The sequence below is a fragment of the Emys orbicularis genome, chromosome 1, assembly GCF_028017835.1.
Source record: "Emys orbicularis isolate rEmyOrb1 chromosome 1, rEmyOrb1.hap1, whole genome shotgun sequence".
Lineage (NCBI taxonomy): Eukaryota > Metazoa > Chordata > Testudines > Emydidae > Emys > Emys orbicularis.
In genome coordinates, this window is record NC_088683.1 from 171730450 (window position 1) to 171753462 (window position 23013).

General features: G+C 43.2%; 1 protein-coding gene across 2 annotated transcripts in view; it reads right to left on the reverse strand.

Annotated features, from left to right (window-relative positions):
- Positions 1-23013, reverse strand: part of MYH15 (myosin heavy chain 15) — a 66197-nt gene that overhangs the window by 34824 nt on the left and 8360 nt on the right. For both annotated transcript variants that reach the window (XM_065401558.1, XM_065401565.1), the window contains exons 6-18: positions 20864-20957; positions 18098-18118; positions 17391-17483; positions 13515-13578; positions 13317-13415; positions 11551-11654; positions 10926-11064; positions 10666-10784; positions 8565-8714; positions 6194-6364; positions 4933-5112; positions 3444-3576; positions 1647-1714 (exon numbers count right to left, since the gene is read on the reverse strand). In XM_065401558.1, the coding sequence (XP_065257630.1) occupies positions 1647-1714; positions 3444-3576; positions 4933-5112; positions 6194-6364; positions 8565-8714; positions 10666-10784; positions 10926-11064; positions 11551-11654; positions 13317-13415; positions 13515-13578; positions 17391-17483; positions 18098-18118; positions 20864-20957 (1435 nt within the window). The remainder of the gene's footprint in view (positions 1-1646; positions 1715-3443; positions 3577-4932; positions 5113-6193; positions 6365-8564; positions 8715-10665; positions 10785-10925; positions 11065-11550; positions 11655-13316; positions 13416-13514; positions 13579-17390; positions 17484-18097; positions 18119-20863; positions 20958-23013) is intronic.

Genomic DNA, 23013 nt, shown 5'->3' on the forward strand with positions numbered 1-23013 from the left:
CAATGCGCAGCAGCAGTCAAAAAGGCTAACAAATTGTTAGGAACTAGTCAGAGAGGGATAGACCATAAGACAGAAAATATATTAATGCCACTATATAAATCTGTAATGCACTTACACCTTGAATACCGTGTCTAGTTCTGGACGCCCTTTTCCAAAAGGAATATAGTGGAACTAGAAAAGGTGCAGAGAAGAGCAACAAAGATGATCAAGGGTATGGAACAGCTTCCATATGAGGAGAGACTAAAAAGATAAAGGGCTTTTCAGCTTAAAAAGAGGCAACTAATAGAGGATATGATAGAGGTCTATAAATCATGAATGGTATGGAAAAAGTTCATAGAGAAGTATTATTTACCCTTTCCCACAACCCAAAAAACAGGGGTCACCCAATGAAATTGATCGGCAGCAGGTTTAATACAAACAAGGTGAAGTACTTTTTCACACAACATACAATTAACCTGTGGAACTCATTGCCATGGGATTTTGTGATGGCCAAAGCATAACTGGGTTAAAAAAAAGAACTGGATAAATTAATGGAGGAGAGGCTCATTAATGGCTATTAGCCAATATAGTCAGGGATGTAATCCCATGCCTGGGGTAACCCAAAACCTCCGATTGCCAGAAGCCAGGAGGGGAAGATGGAGGGGATCACTCCAACTGCCCTGTTCTGTACATTCCCCAGAAGCTCTGGCACTGGCCACTGTCAGAAGACAGAATACTAGGGTAGATGGAACATTGGTCTGACCCAATATGGCAGTCCTTATGTTCTTAACTCCAAGAAAAAGTCAATGAAATTGGACACCTTGCTGCCCTTTGTGCCTTCTTATCAATTATCAAGCTGTAGTCTGTGGAAATTTGCTTCAGCTATCTTCACACTTTTTTCACCTTTGTCTACACTGGCAAAAATAGGACTCAATTCACCACTGATTTAGCTCTACTGGAAGTAGCTCTAAGCAAAATTAGATGACATGACGGGTAAAAACCACTCGAAGCTTGCCTACATTACAGCTTTCTCCATTGTTATCCCTGGTGGAGTTGCTCCAGTGGTGAACAACAGGTCCTATTTTTGCCAGTGAAGATATGGTCTTTCTGTCCACCTTCCACAAATAATACAAACGTATTTCAGTTTTAGTAGCATGGATGCTTGCAGAATATGAGTTTTAAGCTCCAATACTCATGTAAAGCAAATTTTACATCAGATTTCCATGAACATTCTAACCATGGAGCCTGATTATAAGCAGTACACTCATCCAATCAGGGAATAGAAACAATATCATGCGACCATCTCCATTTTCAAATGAGTATGAAACAATAACCATAGAGTAAACAAAAATAAAAAAAGTTCAAAAATTGTGAATAATCTGTTCAAAACAATTAAAAAAACTAAATTTGTTCAATGAACATTGAAAGAACAGAAGAAGAGAAATTAAACAAATAAATAATTTGTTATGAATTAGTCACTTAGCCCTGATCAACACCTAAACCCAGACCCAAATTCAAACTTTCAATTTCAGTTTGATTTGGTCTACTAAAGCACGTGCGGTTCTTATTTTTGATTAGAATGTAGCATCATAGTTGAAAAATTATGACCCATTTAAAAAAATACACAGAAAAATTATGAGCCATTTAAATAAAAAAATAAAAATTACTTTGTGTAGCGATGACACTGTTTGGAAGGAAGCTCCTTTCTTGCGTTTCTTTTCTGCACTGTGATCAACTAAAAAAATTAAAATAAATGAAATACATAAAGAACAGCTAAATCAAATGTAGTATTCAAGTAAGAGATAAAGTCAGTAAAAACATTTCCAGAAGTACAATGCAATTAATATTTGGAATCAAGGTAAAATTAAAGTCATGTGAGTCCCTTTGGTCTTCAAGTGTTGTACAAAAGAAATCCAGTATTCCCACACTTTAAATATTAGAAAGGCTATCGTTTTGTTTAAGGCTTTTGGTGACACATGCTAAAGCACTCTCTTCCTCTCTGTGGTTTTCATCAGAAACCTTCGCAAATTTACTGCATTATAGTTTCTCTACAGTCGTATATAGTGTTAACTATTCATTTCTGGAAACATGCCTCATAATAAGGGCATAAAAATGAATTTCTGAAAAAAATATTAAGTAGTTTGGGATTCATTTATTTTTATTTCATACAATCAAACATATCCAGAAAAACGTCAAACTAAAGAAAATGACTAACCTGGTTACATAGCATGTGAACTGTAGAGTGTATAGGGCCTGGCATTTGTCACCTGAGAACAGCAGTCCATGTCAAGGAAAGTGAAAAGTACCATGTGTTTGATGTTATTCTCAAAGTACATCTCTCTTGACAGTGACAGTGCCAAGAATGGCTATTCCTTTTGACTGGCATGGTGTGCAAGACAAGGTAGCACTCCTGGGACTGATGCTCTGTGGCAGATAGGCACTTAGCTACCTGCAACAGTTTGCTAGAGGCAGGCTTTTTGTTATTTTTATTCTGCTCTGTCTCTAATCCACATTATGAAGTCTGCAGTTTTTACGTCTTTCATAAGGGATCTTATGATTTATGACAACTACATCTACATAAATGAGGTTTGTAATAAATAGGCTGTAAGTGATTGTGACTTTAGGACATAACAGCTACATCTCTGTAATGAGTGCCAGTCCTAATCCCTTAACATCAATTTTATGGAAGCTTGTGACTTGCCTTACCTCAAATAAAATAGCTCAGTAAAAGAGAGAGACTGTATTTCAGAACTACTAGAAGCCTCATGAAAACCTATTCTTGCAAGTTTTTCCTACCTAATTTTGCAGACTTTAGAGGTTTGGAGAAGCACTAGACAGGTATCATTCAGTTTGTCCATCACTAATCCAATAACATTTTGATCATATGAACTTTTCTTATCACAGCAAGTGCACTCTCCTAAATTTTAAGTGTCGCTTTAGTTTAGACACTGTTTATGCTCAAATAAATTCGTTAGTCTCTAAGGTGCCACAAGTACTCCTGTTTTTTTTGGAAGCTTTGTAATTCAGCTAGAGAGAGGGCCACAATTTGGAGACATGACCTGTTTTTGTTAATAAACAATCATTTATACATTTTTGTGTGCATCACTTGCACACACAAGTGAGACTTTGCATAGTTCAATCCCCATTGGCATACTCACACTTAGTGCCAATATACTTACAGGCTATGCATGCAGAGATTCCAGCATTTGTGCACACAAAATAGTGTGCCAAATTGCTCAAAGGAATATACATACAAATGGCAGGCACACAGACAAACTGTGATACGGCTCCTTTTAAAATATTGTGGCACACTAGTATAGATGCCATGCCCATTTAATTAATGAGAAAATCCCTGATTTAATGTCAGTCGATGGATGCCTATAGTATTCTTTTGTTTTTTAAATTCCTTTCCAAGCATGTGCCCGGGAAGTGAAGGAAAATCCTTGTAAGATTATTCTACTTACCACAGTCAGCACTGACATAGTTTTCAAACAGGCTTCCCAGCAGTTTGTTGGCAGATTTTTGAAAAATGCCCACCACAGTTTCATTAAGTGGGTCTTTGTTTTTTTCAAGCCAGCCAATGATGTTATAGGGCACCTAAGAAAGAACCATGTGGTCCAAAATGTAAGAAAAATAAACCATGTCAAACACTTTCCCCAGTAGTCTATGTCTCACACTTTCTTCCTCAGAAGCAGCTACAGTTTTTTACAGCTTGGTTTGAAATTAATGGCACAAGCTTTATCCTGTAAAACACTTCATAGGGAATCACTCTCATGAGCCATACCTGCTGTTTAGTCTCTAATTCTCTGCTTCCCGATCCCTGGCTCCCACTCCCAACAATTCCCCATCTGAATCCTCTATATCCCTTCCCAATCTTGCAATTCCCTCATCTTTCCAGTGTCTCAATGTGTTCTGTGGCCCTGCAGGCCACTAGAAAGAACCCCATATGCCCCGGGTGGGCATATCTTGAACCATATCTTGAGAACTGCTAATAGAACAGACAAGTTACGGTTCTATATTACAACAATAGGCCCTTGACTATTCCAGAGCTCTCTATTGGATTTTCTGATGTAAACCTCTTAACTGAAGTCTCTTAAAAAGATACAATTCCTGGCTCTGCCTTAAGCAACCCAAGCCACCCATGCTTCAGTTTCCCCACCTGTGAAATTGGGATAATGATATTGACTTCCTTTGTAAAGTGCTATATAAAAAGAGGATATTAAATATATTTGATGATAATATAAAAGTAGGTTAAAGTTCAATGGCACTCAGAATAGTGAGTCTAAAAGTGGCCTCATAGGGTGTCTACATTTTCTCAATGACTCCATATCAGATGTGCTCCATTTGAGTAAAAGATGTTTTTTCTTTTGCCAGTTCTGAACACTCAACTCAGAATGAGAAACTAGGTTCATTCTGATTCACATATCACCTTTCCCACTCATCCGCGACAGATTCTGCAGTTAGACCTTAGTTAATAATCCGGTTGATTGTGCAAGGGGGAGAACAGTGTTGGCTCTGCAGCACTAAACAGGAGTGAAAAGCAGTAAAACCTTGGTTTGGTTGCCAACATAGCCACATATGACTGAATTCGTACAGGGAATCAATATGTCAAGTAAGATGGTAGCATTTTTATATGGTCACTTTTCTGAAGGTGGGTAACTTAGGGTGATTTCACAGACAAGACTAGAAACACCTTGGCAAATCTTCACTAAACCACCACGCGTCCTCCTTAACTTGGCCTGTTATATCCACGTTTTGATGCACCTGGATCCCTATATTTCAATGTGCTGTAATACCTAGGGCACAGGGGTTGATGTTATCCTTATTTCTGACTGGCCCTGTTTTTTTTTTTTTAAATTTTAAGTATAACTTTTTTTTTTTAGTGGCTATGGGATGAATCCATTTGGAGGAATTCTAGTACAATGTCGATCTCTGATGATACTAGAAACTTACCGCACCAGCATAATGAAGAAGTTCAAAGTGAGCTTCACATTTCTTTTTCTTGTCAATCCGAGGTTTCTGAAGGTTGGGTGACTTGCCAAGATGGTTGTCATAAAGTTTGGCTTTGAATGTCATATCCGTAGCCTTTGGGAACATGCACTCCTCTTCCAGGATAGACAGGATGCCCAATGGCTATTGATCCAAAGAGATTTTAATAAGAAAATCTTTAGGATTCAGTTTTTATGATTAAGCAGATTTTAGTAGCTGTGTCACAGCTAGGCTTGACTGGATGAATTCCATGTGCACAGGATTCCTTGTCATACTGACTGGGGGACTCATGTTTATTCTGTTAAATCAGCAAGCAGACTTTTGACAGCTCACTATGAAACTTCTGCCTTGGGAGGTTTTACACTGACTTCTGATAGCATTTCATATGGACTTTCAGATTTCGCTTTATTAACTTCCAAGCCATTTGACTGACATTTTAGAGTTGGTCATTCTGGACCTGATCCAACCCCCATTGAAGCCAATGGAAAGACTATTGATGCCAATGGAGGGATGATACCATCTTCAGTGGGAGCGATCAGGCTCCCAATATGCTCCATATTTTTTTCCAAGCAAGGACAGCTATTTTGTCAGGGCTGGAGACATTTTATTTGGCAGTGACTAGGATCACAAAAACCCCACCATGACAAGAGTGCTCAGCCATATTGGCACTTGACTATCAGCCTCCCACACTGCCTGCTCTGAGTACTGACACAACAGTACTCAAACCTTCATTTTTCCTGTCAGGTCTGCAGAGGTTATGTGGCAGAAGGAGAGATGCTGCTAGGGCTCATGAACTGACCAGGCCCAGCTGATATTCATGAAAGGAGGAAGAGGAGAGGCACGGCCAGAGTTGGGGAAAGAATGGACTGAAATTAAGAAGAAACTATGCAACCCTGCTTTGGCCCACAGAGCAGAGAGGGTTTTGTATATTAATATTTATTGTATTATTCCTATTGTAATAATGCCTAATGACCACAATCAGGATCTCATTGTGTGAGGTGCTCTACACACAGATGAAACACAGCCCCTGCCTTGAACAGCTTACAATTTAGTTTGAGGCAGCCAAAAGCGGGACAAACTAAAGGGGGGGAGTGAGGGAAAAGGAAGATGAGGGCAAAAGAAGATAAGACCACATAGCTACATTGGAAATAAAAGAAGTCTCCAAGATGAGCATTATGCATGAAAACAGGTCTGAACATACATGCCTTTGTGCTTCTGTACGTACCTTTTCAATTAGGTCAATGCAGGCCTGCAAGTCCAAGCCAAAATCAATGAATACCCATTCAATGCCTTCCTTTTTGTATTCTTCTTGCTCCAAGACAAACATGTGGTGATTGAAAAACTGTTGCAGTTTTTCGTTTGTGTAATTGATGCAAAGTTGCTCAAAGCTGTTATACTATGGTGCGGAAGTGGAAAAGAGAAACAGTCACACAAAATTAAATAGGAACAGAGTTCAGTGGAAGGGGTCAGGCATGGAAGAAATAGTCTAAATCTAAAACTATGTATCAGGTAACTGCCAGAGAGGCTACAGGGGAGTTTGTCAGGCTAACTGCTTCCTAATGTGCAGTACATAGATACATGAGAATTTCCAGATTTGATTAGAACACTGGTCCATCAAGTTCAGTATCTTCCTCTGGCAGCAGTTAAAACCCAGTGCTTCCTAGGAAAGCAAAATCAACACATCAGCCAATTTGTGAAGCACTGTGCATGGGAAGTAACATACCTTCTTGGCCCCTATGGTAATCAATTTACTTTCAGGTGATTTGATCACTAGAGACATTTAGTAGGGTAAAGAACAAGTGTAACCGAAGAGAGAATCATGAACTAGAATCTGCAAAGGTGTTGATATCAGTGGGCACTGGTGGCACTCAACACCTTGCAAGATCGGGCATGCAGTTCATGCTAGAATTGGGGAGGTTTGGGACATTCGATAAAGATGGTCAGCTCCAAAAGTTAGGTAGGACTTCTGTCTCATCTGCTCTTGACTCATGCATTTGAAGTTGACTGGAATAAGGTGTGCTTTAGGATATTTTATTCCAAGGAGTCTTCATCTTAGAGAAAAAACTTATTATGTTCTGTAATATTGCTCATATCATTATAATGTCTTTGTAAACTGTGCTGCCAAAGCACCAAAAATATACACCAACATTCCTTTGACGTCAGTGGCAAGTCAATAGAAAGCAGTATCATAAAGAGTCAGAGCATGGGCTGACAAACCAGGCGGATGAAATGAGTGGTTTACATTGACCTGGTAAATAAGCAAAGAACAATTGCCATCCACACTCTCAATTAATTTCAAGCAGACTTTCTACAACCAGGTATTTCTGAGTGTGAATGGGTAGAGGACCATTACCTGGTCTGCAGTGAACAAGGAATTAAGTCCAGTTTAGCTCCCCCCGCCCCGTATAGGTGTCCCCAGAAGACAAAGCAGGAAAGGATACCAATGGGAAGGCTGGGCTCCACACCAGCATTCTTAGGACCAGGACCGGCTCTAGTTTTTTTGCTGCCCCAAGCAAAAAACAAACAAACAAAAAAAAAACCCTCTGAGAGCGAGGTGCCGCCCCTGGAATGCCGCCATGCCACCTCTAGAGTTGTGCCGCCCCAAGGGCGTGCTTGGTTTGCTGGTGCCTAGAGCTGGCCCTGCTTAGGACTAGGCTGAACTCCATGCTAGGGAATCTTTCAGTATATTTTCTAGTTATGTTGGCATATATTGAATTTCCTTCTTGTAAACACTGCCCTCTAGCCTTCAAGAATACACTTTGAGGAAGAAGCCTGTAACAGGGTGCTGGCCAAAAAGGTTCTGGCCAGGCCCCTGTTAGCCCAGCTCCAATTAAGGGGTATTAATTGGTGCTGGCTGGGTGTGGCGCGCAAAAGGGCTTAAGGAAAAACACCTGCGGGCCTTGTTAACCAGGAGGCTATATAAAGCTGGCAGGAAGGAAGCAGGGAGGGGGGGAACAGGAAAGGGAGGAGCCTGTGACTGTAGTTTCCAGCTGGCTGAAGAAGCTAGCGGTCTCTCAGGGAGCTGGCTGGAATGGACCGTATATAAACGGTGGTGGGAATTGGCACAAGGAATAAAAGGACATTGGTGCTTGCATAACAAGTGGTCTCCGACTGATTTTTGGGATGAGCAGCGTTACAAGGCCTTAGCAATCAAGATACTTTACTCACACACTTCAGTTTACAAAGACATTATAATGATATGAACAGTATCACAGAACATAATAAGTTTCCTCTCTAAGATGAAGACTCCTTGGAATAAAATACCCTAAAGCACACCTTATTCCAGTCAACTTCAAATGCATGAGTCAAGAGCAGATGAGACAGAAGTCCTACCTAACTTTTGGAGCTGACCATCTTTATCGAATGTCCCAAAACTCCCCAATTCAAGCATGAATTGCATGCCCGATCTTGCAAGGTGTTGAGTGCCACCAGTGCCCACTGATATCAACACCTTTGCAGATTCTAGTTCATGATTCTCTCGTTGGTCACATTTGTTCTTTACCCTACTGTCCATTTAGAAGAAAGATGAAACCCAAGAACTATTGCTAAATAGCATTTGGTGGCCTTCAGCTGAGTCCTTACCAACCAATACTCACATCAAAGATTTCAAAGCCAGCAATGTCCAAGACCCCAATGAAGAACTGTCTTGGCAGCCTAGTGTCCAAGGTCTTGTTAATACGGATCACCAGCCACTTGAACATTCGATCATACACTGCCTTGGATAAGGCCCCAACAGCATACACAACCTAAAGGACAGGTTTCAAACACAGTTATCAGGTAATCAGGATGACTGTATGCCTTTACAGTACGCAATACTTCTCATCTCAAGGCATTTTAGCTATTAAACCTCTGCTTGTAGTTTGAAGACAGTTTTGCAGTAATCCTGACTCCGAGTGACAAATGCCTAACGAAATTAGGAAAGCTTTCCCCATAAGCTGTGCTGCACCTTATTTCTGTAGCACTAGCAATAATGTATTTTATTAAATCTATTTATCTGGGGCCAAATCCCAGCCTTACCCCACTCCTTGCTGAAGAGCTGGGCGGCACATTGCAACTTGGGATAACATGGCAACCCTGGAGTGCAGCTAGAATCTGGAGAGGGAAGCAAACCGCCACTGATGGCTGTGCACCCTTCTACTGACTCATGAGGGCTCTGTATCCCAGGCCCATGGTGGTGACATCAAAGAGGCCCGCTATCTCCCTGAATGTGGTGGGAATAGAAGATGTCCTCCACAGATGCACAGGATCTGAATGGGTCTGAATAGCCCCAAGTTTACCATTGGCCAACTGCTCCTTATGTTTTGGAAAGTGCCATGGTCCTCAAACTTGTATCTCTGATGGCTAACTGTCTGTGATGGAAGGGAGTCTCAAAATATTAAAACAACCCAACACAACTAAACACACTAAATAGCACCAGGCAATGCTTCTTCATTATCCTCTCAAAAAGCCAACTGTGCCAAGAGGAGAGGATGCACATAATATCTGATGGTGCTCTGATTACGAATCGTACACCAGTACCTTGTCTTCAGAGACCCATTTTCATTGTAACCTAAACTCTTCAGCACCATCCATGCTGTTACTACTCCAACTTTTCAGAGAAACAGCAGCACTAACGTAATGCCTTCTTTACTAGGTAAAGTAAGAGATACTAATGCGTGAGATTGCTTTGATCCAGACTGAGGCCTTTGGGTTCTAAAATTATGTAAGTGACCAATGAATAAATAATAACAATCCACGACTCAGTTCTTCTAGGTGACTAATTCAGGTCCAGAGTTGTGTCAACTGCACAAGTCAGTGTATCTAAGTGGTTTCCTTGAGTGGGTGCTGCTATTACATAATGGAAACAATGCTACTGGAAAATCTCCTCCTTCCATTATTCCCCTGTAGCACTGCCCTTGGGCTCATTACCCTATATCACTTTTAAAAAAATATTAATGGCAAGAACCTACTCTGTGGCCCTGATACCAACAACAGTGCAGTCAGAGGCAGAGTAGCACATGGCAGCAGCACAAAGCAGACTGCTGGACTGAGCCCCTTACTTGGGAAAGAAATCCAGGACTCAAGCTCAGTGGTTTGAACATTGGCCTGCTAAACCCAGGGTTGTGAGCTCAATCCTTGAGGGGGCCATTTAGGGATCTGGGGCAAAAATCTGTCTGGGGCTTGGTCCTGCTTTGAGCAGGGGGTTGGACTAGATGACCTCCTGAGGTCCCTTCCAACCCTGATATTCTATGATTCTATGAAAAACAAGAGTCCAGCTGGGTGAGAGAGTCCACTGTATGCCAGGACAAATGGTGAAGAAAGGACAAGGTGGGAAAGCTTTTTAGAGTTGCCCAAAGTTTTGACAGAACTGGGCCCAATTCAGTTTTAAATCTACCCATGGCCAACACAATTATTAAAAAAAACCAAACATGGGCTTTAGTCCATGATTGAGATGACATTTCCACAAATCAATAAGCTGTCCGCACCCAGGAAAAAAATTGTTTTCCAGGGGGAAAAAAAACCCCTTTGCGATAAGATATAATTTTGGATTATAAAGAGATAAATTAGAAGACAGTCCAGTGCTTGTATAATGCAGAGACATTACATTCCTATTTTTAGCTATCTTTTCTTTGTGTACAGTTCTAGAGCAAAAAGCTGTCAGCTTGTAGAACAGATGTCCAGTCTGTTGGATCAAATGCCTGGAAAGCTTCTTCTCACCTGTTCGACACTTTGACCTTTGGTGACGTACTCATTCCCAACTTTCACTCTGGGGTGCAACAAACCCTTAACCAAATCAGAGGAGTTAAGTCCCATCAGGTAAGCAGCTTTATCAGTATCTAGTCCAAAGAAACAGGATTTCAAATTAATTTTAAGTGATACTTGAAAACATGCCTGCACAGGAACAGGAATTAGGTCTATCCATTTTTAAACAGAGAAACTGGACAATGGCTTCTGAATTATTTCTAGGTTTGCCTTACTTTCAGTGCCATCAGTCTCTGCTTGCTCCTCCCTGGGTCTTTGTTTAAATTTCATGTTCCCAAAGTGCATGATCGAACCAGTAAGCTTGTAGGCACCATACTTTTCATCGGGAATAAATCCCAAGATGTCCATGGCTTGCTATAAAAAGGAAACACGAGAGAATATTTTGTTACTTGCCTCTTCGATAATACCAGCATCTTACAGTTCCATAAGGCATCTCTGAATGGCCGGCATTACAAACTGTTCTGCAGATCCTCTCTGAAACAGGAGCTATTATAACAGTCTTGAGACCACTCATTGCAGGGGGCATTACTTAGTCACACTGGAAATCCACATTCTTCTCAGTGACTCCACTCCATGGACCTTTTATATGAAAGTGAAGAGGATTTTGTGCCCAGGAACAATACTTGCAGATGTTCAAGACCAAATTGTAAGGATTATCAAATCTCATGCTTCATGGTGTGAAACAATTAACACCTGGGCTCCACTCCTGCTTCCATTTACATCACTGGTAAAAATACCAATGATTCCAATGAGAGTAGGACTGGGCCACTGACAGTTTCTTCCCTCAACACACACACTCATTTAATGTATCAAGCAAATGCCAAATTAATGAGGTCTTACATCTGTTGCCATCAGCTCTTCTCCGTCATCCAAATTGTCCACAGTCACTGCCCCTTGTGAAGAAAAGTGGAAGTCATAGGGATTGGTAGACACCAGCAACATATCTGCAAAAGAACCATCATAGTCAAGCAGCGCCTCTCCAAATGGCCTGAAACTGATTCAAGATGAAAAAGAATCCATTGTTTGACATCTCTCTCTCTGTGTACAACTTCACACGCACTTAGAGCATGTGTCTCCTGAAGAGACAGTTTTAAAAAGGGGAAACTAAGGCTTGAAAACATTCAGAAGTTACACCCTGTTGGCATCTTCTACACACAGGTAATTAGCTGGTACCCTCTCGTAATCCCAATTCCACCAGGCAAAAACATTGTTTTCATTATCCATGATTGGCTACTAACACAGCTAGGCTATGCTAAAATACCTTATTTTGGTTACCCCATCCTTTCACCCACTCCCCTGTGCTTGATTCATTCACCTTTTATTATTGTCTTTTAGACTGTCAAGTCTTTGGGGCAGGGACTGTCACGTTTGAACAGTGTTTGGCCCCAACCTTACTGAGGCAGTAAGTCAGTGGCAGAGCCAGGAATCAAACCGAAGAATCTACCCTCTCAGTTCTCATTTCAACCACTGTACCCTACTCCCTCTCTCAGACTAGTGACCAAGAATTGGAGAGAGAGCAAGAATAAAAAAGTGTCTGTAAATACACATCTATTACCCAGGAAGGCTGTTTTGGAGTACGTGAAGGTCATTGGTCATGCATGTGGATGCGTGTTTTTGGGCACATGCCCACTGTACATCTTTAGAGATAATAGGACCCATACACATACAGAAGAGCAAATATCTCAGCATGATCCAAGACAGGGGCGTTGGACAATAAATAAGGTAGAGGACCAAGTATGGGTGTTCTGTGCTCTGCCATGTTTCCAAGCTACACTCAGAGAATAATGTATTTTAAGAATCCTTGGGCTGAGTTGTCCTTCGCTAGCCTGGTGTTTTAGGGGAATTCTCACTATCCCAAGGCAAGTAGAAAAAATATTTCACACTGTTGTCAATTAACAACAGTGCAACTAAGCTTCTGCTCCACTACTTCCTTCTCTTCCATAATGAAAAACAAAAATTAAAGCTACATATTATAGAAAGTACTTTGCTCTGCAAATGTTTGTGGAATTTGCATCCTCTGAAACAAATGTGAACACTATACATTTGGGCAGGAGTCTTGCCTAATGGCACAAGCAGGGAATTGGGTTATCTTCCTGCCTTTACTACAGATGTCCTGAGTGATCTTGGGCAAGTCCTTTAATCTTTTTGTGCCTCAATTTCCCCACATTTAAATGGGGATGCCCCCCAAACCTTACTACCTCAGATGCTGTTTTGAGGCATATTGTTTCTAAGCTGCTTTGTGATCCCTGGCTACATAAATGTTAAGTATTATTGTTTATTATATATAGTAGAAAACAAAATATTTTAAAAATCCAACCTGGAATTCCATTCTCCTATTCTAACAGGTAACACTTGTTAATATTATTGGGCATTCTGTATCTGCATGTCAAAATGAAAATTGCCCTTCCTGTTGCTGCTGTCAAAAAAACCTCATTTTAAAAGATCCACAGATTAATGACATTTCATTTTGACAGACTCCATTTTTTTGACAAGTGGAAGCATAAGGATCCTCTTGAACATAACGGTATTTTTTTTGCCTTTGGCCATTTACCCAATCAGGTAAGGCCTGGCTTTTTGCACTCACCCACCCAATATTTTAGGCTTACCTTGTAGCTCTGCTTTCTTTCCTGACAGAATTTGGTAGAAGATATGATAGGATCTTTCACCTGGCTGCTGGAAAATCACTCGGGATTTCTCCAGCAAATCTGGGTAGATAATAAAAAGTTCAGTAAGAGAAAGCTTCTTCTCTGAAGTGTCAGACATGAATTTGTGATTCTATAGCAAGGAGAATGATTGTTGCTTACAAATTTCAATATCAGCAGATGACAGCTTGCCTGTGGTTCCAAAATGGATTCTGATAAATTTACCCTAATTTTGCAAAAGAAGATTCTAATTACTGCAAATAAACTGTAAAGAAGTGCAACAAATATCAAAATACAATGCCTGCATGATAGTCAGACTGTTTAGTGTCTATTAGCTTTCTAATGTGGGGAGAGGGTATTTTCCAAGAAGATATGCTGAATATACCAAATGTAGTGCTTAACTGAGTTATATATTGTGCTTAACAGTTTTCAAAGCCTAGACAAACACACACACTGACGCGCACGTTTGTTTAGGCTTTGAAAAGTGTTAAGCACAATATATAAGTATGTTAATCAGAACACGTAGTAGATTTTTTTATATATTACACGCACACACACTCAAAACACTTATGACATTGTTGGCATCACTGAAACTTGGTGGGATAATACACGATTGGAATGTTGGTGTGGATGGGTACAGCTTGCTCAGGAAGGATAGACAGGGGGAAAAGGAAGAAGGTGTTGCCTTATATATTAAAAATGTACACACTTGGACTGAGGTGGAGATGGACATAGAAGACGGAAGTGTTGAGAGTCTCTGGGTTAGGCTAAAAGGGGTAAAAAACAAGGGTGATGTCATGCTAGGAGTCTACTACAGGCCACCTAACCAGGTGGAAGAGGTGGATGAGGCTTTTTTTAAACAACTAACAAAATCATCCAAAGCCCAAGATTTGGTGGTGATGGAGGACTTCAACTATCCAGATATATGTTGGGAAAATAACACAGCGGGGCACAGACTATCAAATAAGTTCTTGGACTGCATTGCAGACAACTTTTTATTTCAGAAGGTTGAAAAAGCTACTGGGGGGAAGCTGTTCTAGACTTGATTTTAACAAATAGGAAGGAACTCATTGAGAATTTGAAAGTAGAAGGCAGCTTGGGTGAAAGTGATCATGAAATCATAGAGTTTGCAATTCTAAGGAAGAGTAGAAGGGAGTACAGCAAAATAGAGACAATGGATTTCAGGAAGACGGATTTTGGTAAGCTCAGAGAGCTGATAGGTAAGGTCCCATGGGAATCAAGACTGAGGGGAAAAACAACTGAGGAGAGTTGGCAGTTTTTCAAAGGGACACTATTAAGGGCCCAAAAGCAAGCTATTCCGCTGGGTAGGAAAGATAGAAAATGTGGCAAAAGACCACCTTGGCTTAACCACGAGATCTTGCATGATCTAAAAAATAAAAAGGAGTCATATAAAAAATGGAAACTAGGACAGATTACAAAGGATGAATATAGGCAAACAACACAGGAATGCAGGGGCAAGATTAGAAAGACAAAGGCACAAAATGAGCTCAAACTAGCTACAGGAATAAAGGGAAACAAGAAGACTTTTTATCAATACATTAGAAGCAAGAGGAAGACCAAGGACAGGGTAGGCCCACTGCTCAGTGAGGAGGGAGAAACAGAAACAGGAAACTTGGAAATGGCAGAGATGCTTAATGACTTCTTTGTTTCGGTCTTCACCGAGAAGTCTGAAGGAATGCCTAACATAGTGAATGCTAATGGGAAGGGGGTAGGTTTAGAAGATAAAATAAAAAAAGAACAAGTTAAAAATCACTTAGAAAAGTCAGATGCCTGCAAGTCACCAGGGCCTGATGAAATGCATCCTAGAATACTCAAGGAGCTAATAGAGGAGGTATCTGAGCATCTAGCTATTATCTTTGGAAAATCATGGGAGACGGGAGAGATTCCAGAAGACTGGAAAAGGGCAAATATAGTGCCCATCTATAAAAAGGGAAATAAAAACAACCCAGGAAACTACAGACCAGTTAGTTTAACTTCTGTGCCAGGAAAGATAATGGAGCAAGTAATTAAGGAAATCATCTGCAATCACATGGAAGGTGGTAAGGTGATAGTGAATAGCCAGCATGGATTTGTAAAGAACAAATCGTGTCAAACCAATCTGACAGCTTTCTTTGATAGGATAACGAGTCTTGTGGATAAGGGAGAAGCGGTGGATGTGGTATACCTAGACTTTAGTAAGGCATTTGATACGGTCTCGCATGATATTCTTATCGATAAACTAGGCAAATACAATTTAGATGGGGCTACTATAAGGTGGGTGCATAAGTGGCTGGATAACCGTACTCAGAGAGTTGTTATTAATGGTTCCCAATCCTGCTGGAAAGGTATAACAAGTGGGGTTCCGCAGAGGTCTGTTTTGGGACCGGCTCTGTTCAATATCTTCATCAACGACTTAGATATTGGCATAGAAAGTACGCTTATTAAGTTTGCAGATGATACCAAACTGGGAGGGATTGCAACTGCTTTGGAAGACAGGGTCATAATTCAAAATGATCTGGACAAATTGGAGAAATGGTCTGAGGTAAACAGGATGAAGTTTAACAAAGACAAATGCAAAGTGCTCCACTTAGGAAGGAAAAATCAGTTTCACACATACAGAATGGGAAGAGACTGTCTAGGAAGGAGTATGGCAGAAAGGGATCTAGTGGTTATAGTGGACCACAAGCTAAATATGAGTCACCAGTGTGATGCTGTTGCAAAAAAAGCAAACATGATTCTGGGATGCATTAACAGGTGTGTTGTGAGCAAGACACGAGAAGTTATTCTTCCGCTCTACTCTGCGGTGGTTAGGCCTCAACTGGAGTATTGTGTCCAGTTCTGGGCACCGCATTTCAAGAAAGATGTGGAGAAATTGGAGAGGGTCCAGAGAAGAGCAACAAGAATGATTAAAGGTCTTGAGAACATGACCTATGAAGGAAGGCTGAAAGAATTGGGTTTGTTTAGTTTGGAAAAGAGAAGACTGAGAGGGGACATAATAGCAGTTTTCAGGTATCTAAAAGGGTGTCATAAGGAAGAGGGAGAAAACTTGTTCATCTTAGCCTCTAAGGATAGAACAAGAAGCAATGGGCTTAAACTGCAGCAAGGGAGGTTTAGGTTGGACATTAGGAAAAAGTTCCTAACTGTCAGGGTGGTTAAACACTGGAATAAATTGCCTAGGGAGGTTGTGGAATCTCCATCTCTGGAGATATTTAAGAGTAGGTTAGATAAATGTCTGTCAGGGATGGTCTAGACAGTATTTGGTCCTGCCATGAGGGCAGGGGACTGGACTCGATGACCTCTCGAGGTCCCTTCCAGTCCTAGAATCTATGAAAAAGAATCTATGAAAAAACATACCTGTGAGAAGGTAAGTATTATCATACACATTTGACAGACTAAGATACAAACATGTCCACCTAGCAAGGCTATGTGGTGTTCAACTGCCTGGTGCATCTTCACATTTTCCTAGGTTTGTGTGGCTATCTAACTCAGGTGGAGCAGTGAGGCCATAAACGGTAGTAGCTCTCTCCTGACCAGCGTTCTTTTTCATTGCCCTGTTGGATTGTTACTTCTGGTCTTGACCTTACATCATGCTGCCCAACCTGTTCTACCCACTAGGTTATCAAAACAGGGCTGTTGTTTTCATGGTCCCTTGCTCTTGGAATTTGCCCAGACAATAGGGCTCAATATCTCATTACATTTTACCCAAATTATTTATACTTCAACTGATGCATGCCCTGTTTAATCATTTGCAGTCTCCGTGTTGAAAAGAGCTACTATGTGCATACCCCTCTCTCTTTTAAAGTTATGCTCTTTGGTGTGGCATTTTTTAAAATATCGTCAACAGTATTTTTTCTTGATTTGATCATCGTTAGTTATATTTCAACCATGAAGCAATCCAAGCACCTAAGTGGAGGAAATGAGAGGTGTTTTATAAATAGGATGAATACATTATTATTATTACTACATCATGCATGATTATTATATATGTTATTAATAAGGGCAGGTTAACAAGACATTTGAACTACAGACTGGACTTACAAAACGCGAGGAGTTGTCATTTCTCAGGGTTTTGGCATTCCCAAAGGCTTCTAAGGCAGGATTTGCTTGGATGATTTGATCTTCCAAGGTTCCCTAAAAATCAAAGGGTTGAAACACAGTTAATAACCATCAGCATAGAAACACATTATACAAATCTAACTCAACATGTGTACTTCAGTTATATTAAGTGACTTGGCTCACACCTGTAGCTAGTACAGCCTGGACAGAGCACAGGAGCAGAATTCTCAGCCCTCAATATTCTAAAATCCTTGAACCCTAACAGCTGTCTTGTAGATTTCATGCCGAATGGCAACTGAGAACAAGTAAACCAACCCTGTTTTTGAAGTGCTATAGCACAGGTGTATACCCAAGTGTATACATGTATGGGAGGCACTATAGAATAAAGTGAGAAGCATTGACTAAATAACAGATACGTTAGTATTGGTTGAAGGCACTCGAAATTCCTAATGGGTGAGATTTTCAATCACAACTAGAGGATTTAGAACTCCACATAACTCCCATTAATTTAAATTAGCTTATGACTATGTGCTGAAGTGAACTTAATTTGAATAGTCTAGGCTCAGTTGGAATATGGGACAATATAGAATGGAATTATATTAAACAGAGGCTCATGACCTGCCCTTGGCAAACTAAGTACCATTTTCAGATTGAAAATATAAGACAAAATAGTGAAGTCATCTACTTACCCCAGTCTTGGTGGCTGGTTGCTACCAAAGGAGCAATAATAACAACAACAACAAAGAAAGAAAGAAAAAGGGGGACATTATGATTACTACCATGCAGGAGTTTATGAAAGACAGAAAGATTAGCAAGGATTAAAGTTCTAGTCAGCACAAACCAGGCAAGCTCTAGGCATATACAGTGTGTGAAGCTCACACATTTTGTGGGGGATGGGGCCAGAGGTGAAACTAAGCCGGTCCAGTCTGGTATGGTGTACCGTCAAGAGCCAGTACGCCGAGCCAGACTGGACCGGCTTCCCCAGGCTGGCAATTTAAAGGACCCGGGGCTCCCTGCAGCGGCTGGAGCCCCAGGCCCTTTAAATCGCCTCCAGAGCCCCGCTGCTGGAGCCCCGGGTTAGCGGCTGCAGGGCTCCGGCGGCAGGGCCAGCTCCAGGCACCAGCTTAACAAGCAGGTGCTTGGGGCGGCCAAGGGAGGGGGGCGGCACCTGCGGCAATTCGGGGGCGGCAGGTCCCTCACTCCCTCTAGGAGGGAAGGACCTGCCGCTGAACTGCCGCCGCCGATTGCAGCTTTTTTTTTTTTTTTCCCAATTGCCGCCGCCGATCGCGACTTCTTTTTTTTTTTTTTGCTTGGGGCGGCAGAAATGCTGGAGCCGGCCCCGTCCGGCGGTGATTTAAAGGGCCTAGCGCTCCAGCCGCTGCGGGGACCCCCGGGCCCTTTAAATCACCCCTGGAGCCCTGCTGCTGCTACCAGGGGGCTCCAGCAGCGGGGCTCCGGTGGTGCTTTAAAGGGCCCGGGGCTCCCCGCAGCAGCCTGAGCCCTGGGCCCTTTAAATCACCGCCTGAGCCCCACTGTCGGAGCCCTGGAGTAGTGGCGGCAGGGCGCCCAGTGATTTAAAGGGCCCAGCGCTCCCCGCAGTGGCCGGATCCCCGGGGCCTTTAAATCACCGCCTGAGCCCCACTGTCGGAGCCCTGGAGTAGTGGCGGCAGGGCGCCCAGTGATTTAAAGGGCCCAGCGCTCCCCGCAGTGGCCGGATCCCCGGGGCCTTTAAAGCACCCGCTGGAGCCCCACTGCCGGAGCCCTGGGGTAGTGACGGCAGGGCTCCCGTGGTGATTTAAAGGGCCCGGAGCTCCACTGCAGTAGCGGCGGCCAGAGCCCCGGGCCCTTTTAATTGCCACTGAGCCCCGGGACTCCCAGCCACCTCTGCAGCTGGTAGCTCTGGGGGTGATTTAAAGGCCCCAGAGATCCCAGCTGCAGCCAGAGCCCCAGGGCCTTTAAATCTTGATTTAAAGGACCCGGGTATTTAAAGGCCCCGCCTCTTCTGGTTGAGGCCACGCCTCCTGCTCAGGACTCCGGAGTACCGGTAAGTCCTTTAAGTTACTTTCACTCCTGGGTGGGGCTCATTGACAGCACCCCCTCTCCCAGTGCATACTGCTGGCCTCCCTCTGCTGCTGTTACCCCCTGCTCCTGGCACATCTTGGAATAGGAAAGTATGGGTCCAACCTTGTTTGTTCCCACAATCCCTTTTCCAAACCAGCTGCCCCAGTGGATTCCAATCAGAACAACAGACAAACTGGATGCAGAGCTAAGACATGGCATCAGAGAACAACAACAAAGGGATGCAAGCAGAAATAGACAAGCTTTAGAAAACTGGATCCTGTGGCATCTGAACTTCTGGAGCTGTAATATCTATTATTGATCATGATGAAGACAATGGAGATAAAGTGTTACCTCATTTATCAAACTATGGCCAAACTTCCAATTTCAGTCTCCAGTCTGCATGATTCAGTGTGTATGCCCAACTGACTCCATCCCTCAAAATCAGGCACCCACCTGGTTTGCACATATAAGTTTGGCTACTGGGCACTCAGCCACCTGGTAAGTGTTTTGCATGCACAAAATGAGTGCATGCATGGTTTCGTGTCATCATCAGTTACATGTACAAAATCAGGGACTGACTGACAATTGGGCCCTGTATATGCAGTATAGAGGACTCACTTAGTCCACCACAGAAGTGTATTCAGTTTAGAGGTGAAATGAGGCAACTGTTGGTTGAACAGCTCACAACACCACTACACAACAATATTCAAATGGAATTCCAGGCAGTGAGTACAGGCAGAGTGTAACTTACCAAACTGGAATTTAGGAGAGCTGGTTGAAATTTTTTTTGTCAACATTCTTTTTTGACATCCCCTCCTCCCCACTTCAAACAAACAATAAAATGTTTTTCAACAAAACAATAGTTTTGGTGAGAAATTTTCCAAGTTTTTGACAACCAAAACCATTTTTAGGTTTGTTTTTTCTAAACAAATACCCAAAACATTCAGCAAAAAAATTAATTGAAAGCAGAAAGTTCATTTTTATCTAAGTTTTTCATGGAAAAGAAAAGATAGTTTTTGATCAGCTCTAGAATGCAGTCAGGACACCAAGACTAATGGTTTCTGGAAAAAAGTGCCATGCAGTCTTTAATAATCACAAGTGGTAGAAGCCTTGGCTTTGCTATCCCATCTGGAAGGCAGCAACTTCAGTAGAAGCTAAGCCCCTAACACCATGTTGGGGAAGACTAGTGCGGACTCAGAAGGAGAAACGCCACTTTTTGAGTCATTAACACCTTTTCCCCAAGCACCCAGTCTTTTCCTTTTGGATCTCCCGTCCAAGTGGTGATCATGTCCACTGCTGCTTAGCATGTGAGATCTGATGGTATGATTACAGACTCATAGGTAGGTTTCACACAATAACCTTGGCCATCATTAAATAGCCCCTTGCATACTCACACTTTTTTTCCCAGGTTCCCCGATTGCTGCGACTGTGGCAAAATACTGAATGACACGCTTTGTATTCACAGTCTTGCCGGCACCAGATTCTCCACTAAAAGCAGAGGGATAATAATGACACTCCTAAAACCAGCCATAATCAGTCCTTTCACCCTCCAGTCCTGCCAACTCTTCATTCCTGACAGGCTCTTCTCAGCTGCTTATTGTGCTCCTACTGCTGATACTTGGACTTTAGAGTGGCAATTCATACCACTGACAGAACAGGGATGAACGTTGGCAATAGCAATAACTAATTATTCACCTGACTGGGCTCAGAAATGTAATAATAATTTACACTGTGTAGTGACTTCCATCTAAGTACAGTGAGTCGCATTACAAATGTCAAGTCTCAACACTTGAGATAGGTGAATGTTACAGACAGTAGGGTCAGGGCCGGCGCAACCCATTAGGCGACCTAGGCGGTCGCCTAGGGCGCTGCGATTTGGGGGGCGGTGACCGCGGCGGTATTTCGGCGGTGGGACCTTCCGCCGCCTCTGTGGGGTGGCAGCATTTCGGCGCTCCTGAGTAGGGTCCAGAAAGGCAAAGTTACTTGCCCAACATTACACAGCAAGTAGCTGAGCTGTGAATAGTATCCAAGCACCAGGCTCTACAAACTGTGCTCTAGCCCTAGACCATGCTCCCTGCTTTGATTGTCCTGGTTTGCTCCCTCCCTACACTTGACTGCCTCGTCAAAATGCCTAGTTTAAATACATTTTGTGCTGGTGAAAGGTGCCATATTAACCACTTCGGGAAAAGAGGTCTTCTATCTACCCATAGGACAGATAGAGCAAGGGCAGCAACAGCACACCTTTCTTCTGTGCTGCCTTCCCAGTGTGCCTTGTGCCTGGACTGAAAGGACCACATCTAGTTGGTTAGAGAAGAGGTCACAGCCAGTTAAGTCCTGAGCTACTCATTTCACACTGGCTACAGCACAGCCATCTGATGGCAACAACTTCCAATCACGAACTCAGACTCAGACTTTAAGATCAGAAGGGACCATCATGATCATCTAGTCCAGTGGACTCCAACCTTTTTACACCCAAGATCACTTTTTGAATTTAAGGGCAACCCAGGATCTACCCTGCCCCCTCCTCGAGGCCCCACCCCACTCACTCCACCCCCCCCCATCACTCGCTCTCCCCCACCCTCACTCACTCTCACCGGGCTGGGGCAGTGGTTCGGGAGGGGGTGTGGGCTCTGGGATGGGACCGAGGGGTTCGCAGTGTGGGAGGGGACTCTGGGCTGAGCCTGGGGCAGGGGGTTGGGGTGCAGGAGGGGGTGAGGGGTGCATGCTCTGGGAGGGAGTTTGGGTGCAGGAGGGGGCTCTGGGCTGGGGCAGAGTGTTGGGGTGTAGGAGGGTGTGCTGGCTCTGGGAGGGGGGTCAGGGCTGGAGCTTGTGGTGCAGGAGGATGTTCGGGGTGCAGGAGGGAGTTTGGGGTGCTGGCTCAGGAAGGGGGCTCAGGACTGGGGTGCGGCTCCTGACGGGCAGCACTTACCTCCGACAGCTCCCAGTCAGCAACACAGCATGGCTGCTGCTAAGGCAGGCTCCCTGCCTACCCCGGCCCCATGCTGCTCCCGGAAGGGGCCAATGCGCCCCTGTGGCCCTTGGGGGGGGGCGGCAAGAGGTTCTGCATGCTGCCTCTCTCTGCAAGCATTGGCCACAGCCCCCCATTCCCGGCCAATGGGAGCTGTGGGGGTGGTGCTTGCAGAGAGAGGCAGCATGCAGAGGGAGACCCCTGCCCCCCTGCCCTCGGGGCTGCGCTGGCTGCTTCTGGGAGTGGTGTGGGGCCGGGGCAGGCAGGGAGCCTGTCTTAGTGGCAACCACGCTATGTCGCCGGAGATTGCGATCGACTGGTTGGCGACCACTGATCTAGTCTGATCTCCTGCACATTGCAGGCCACAGAACCTCCCCCACCACCCTCTCCTGTAATAGACCCTAACCTCTGGGCTGAGTTACTGAAGTCCTCAAATCATGGTTTAAAGACTTCAAGTTACAGAGAGTTCACCATTTAAAGGTCAAGTTAAAAACAGTCACTCTAGAAATGCAAGACTGTGTACTCCATTCTTAGCATTGAAACTGGATGTCCAGGATGTCATTCACCTGGAAATTG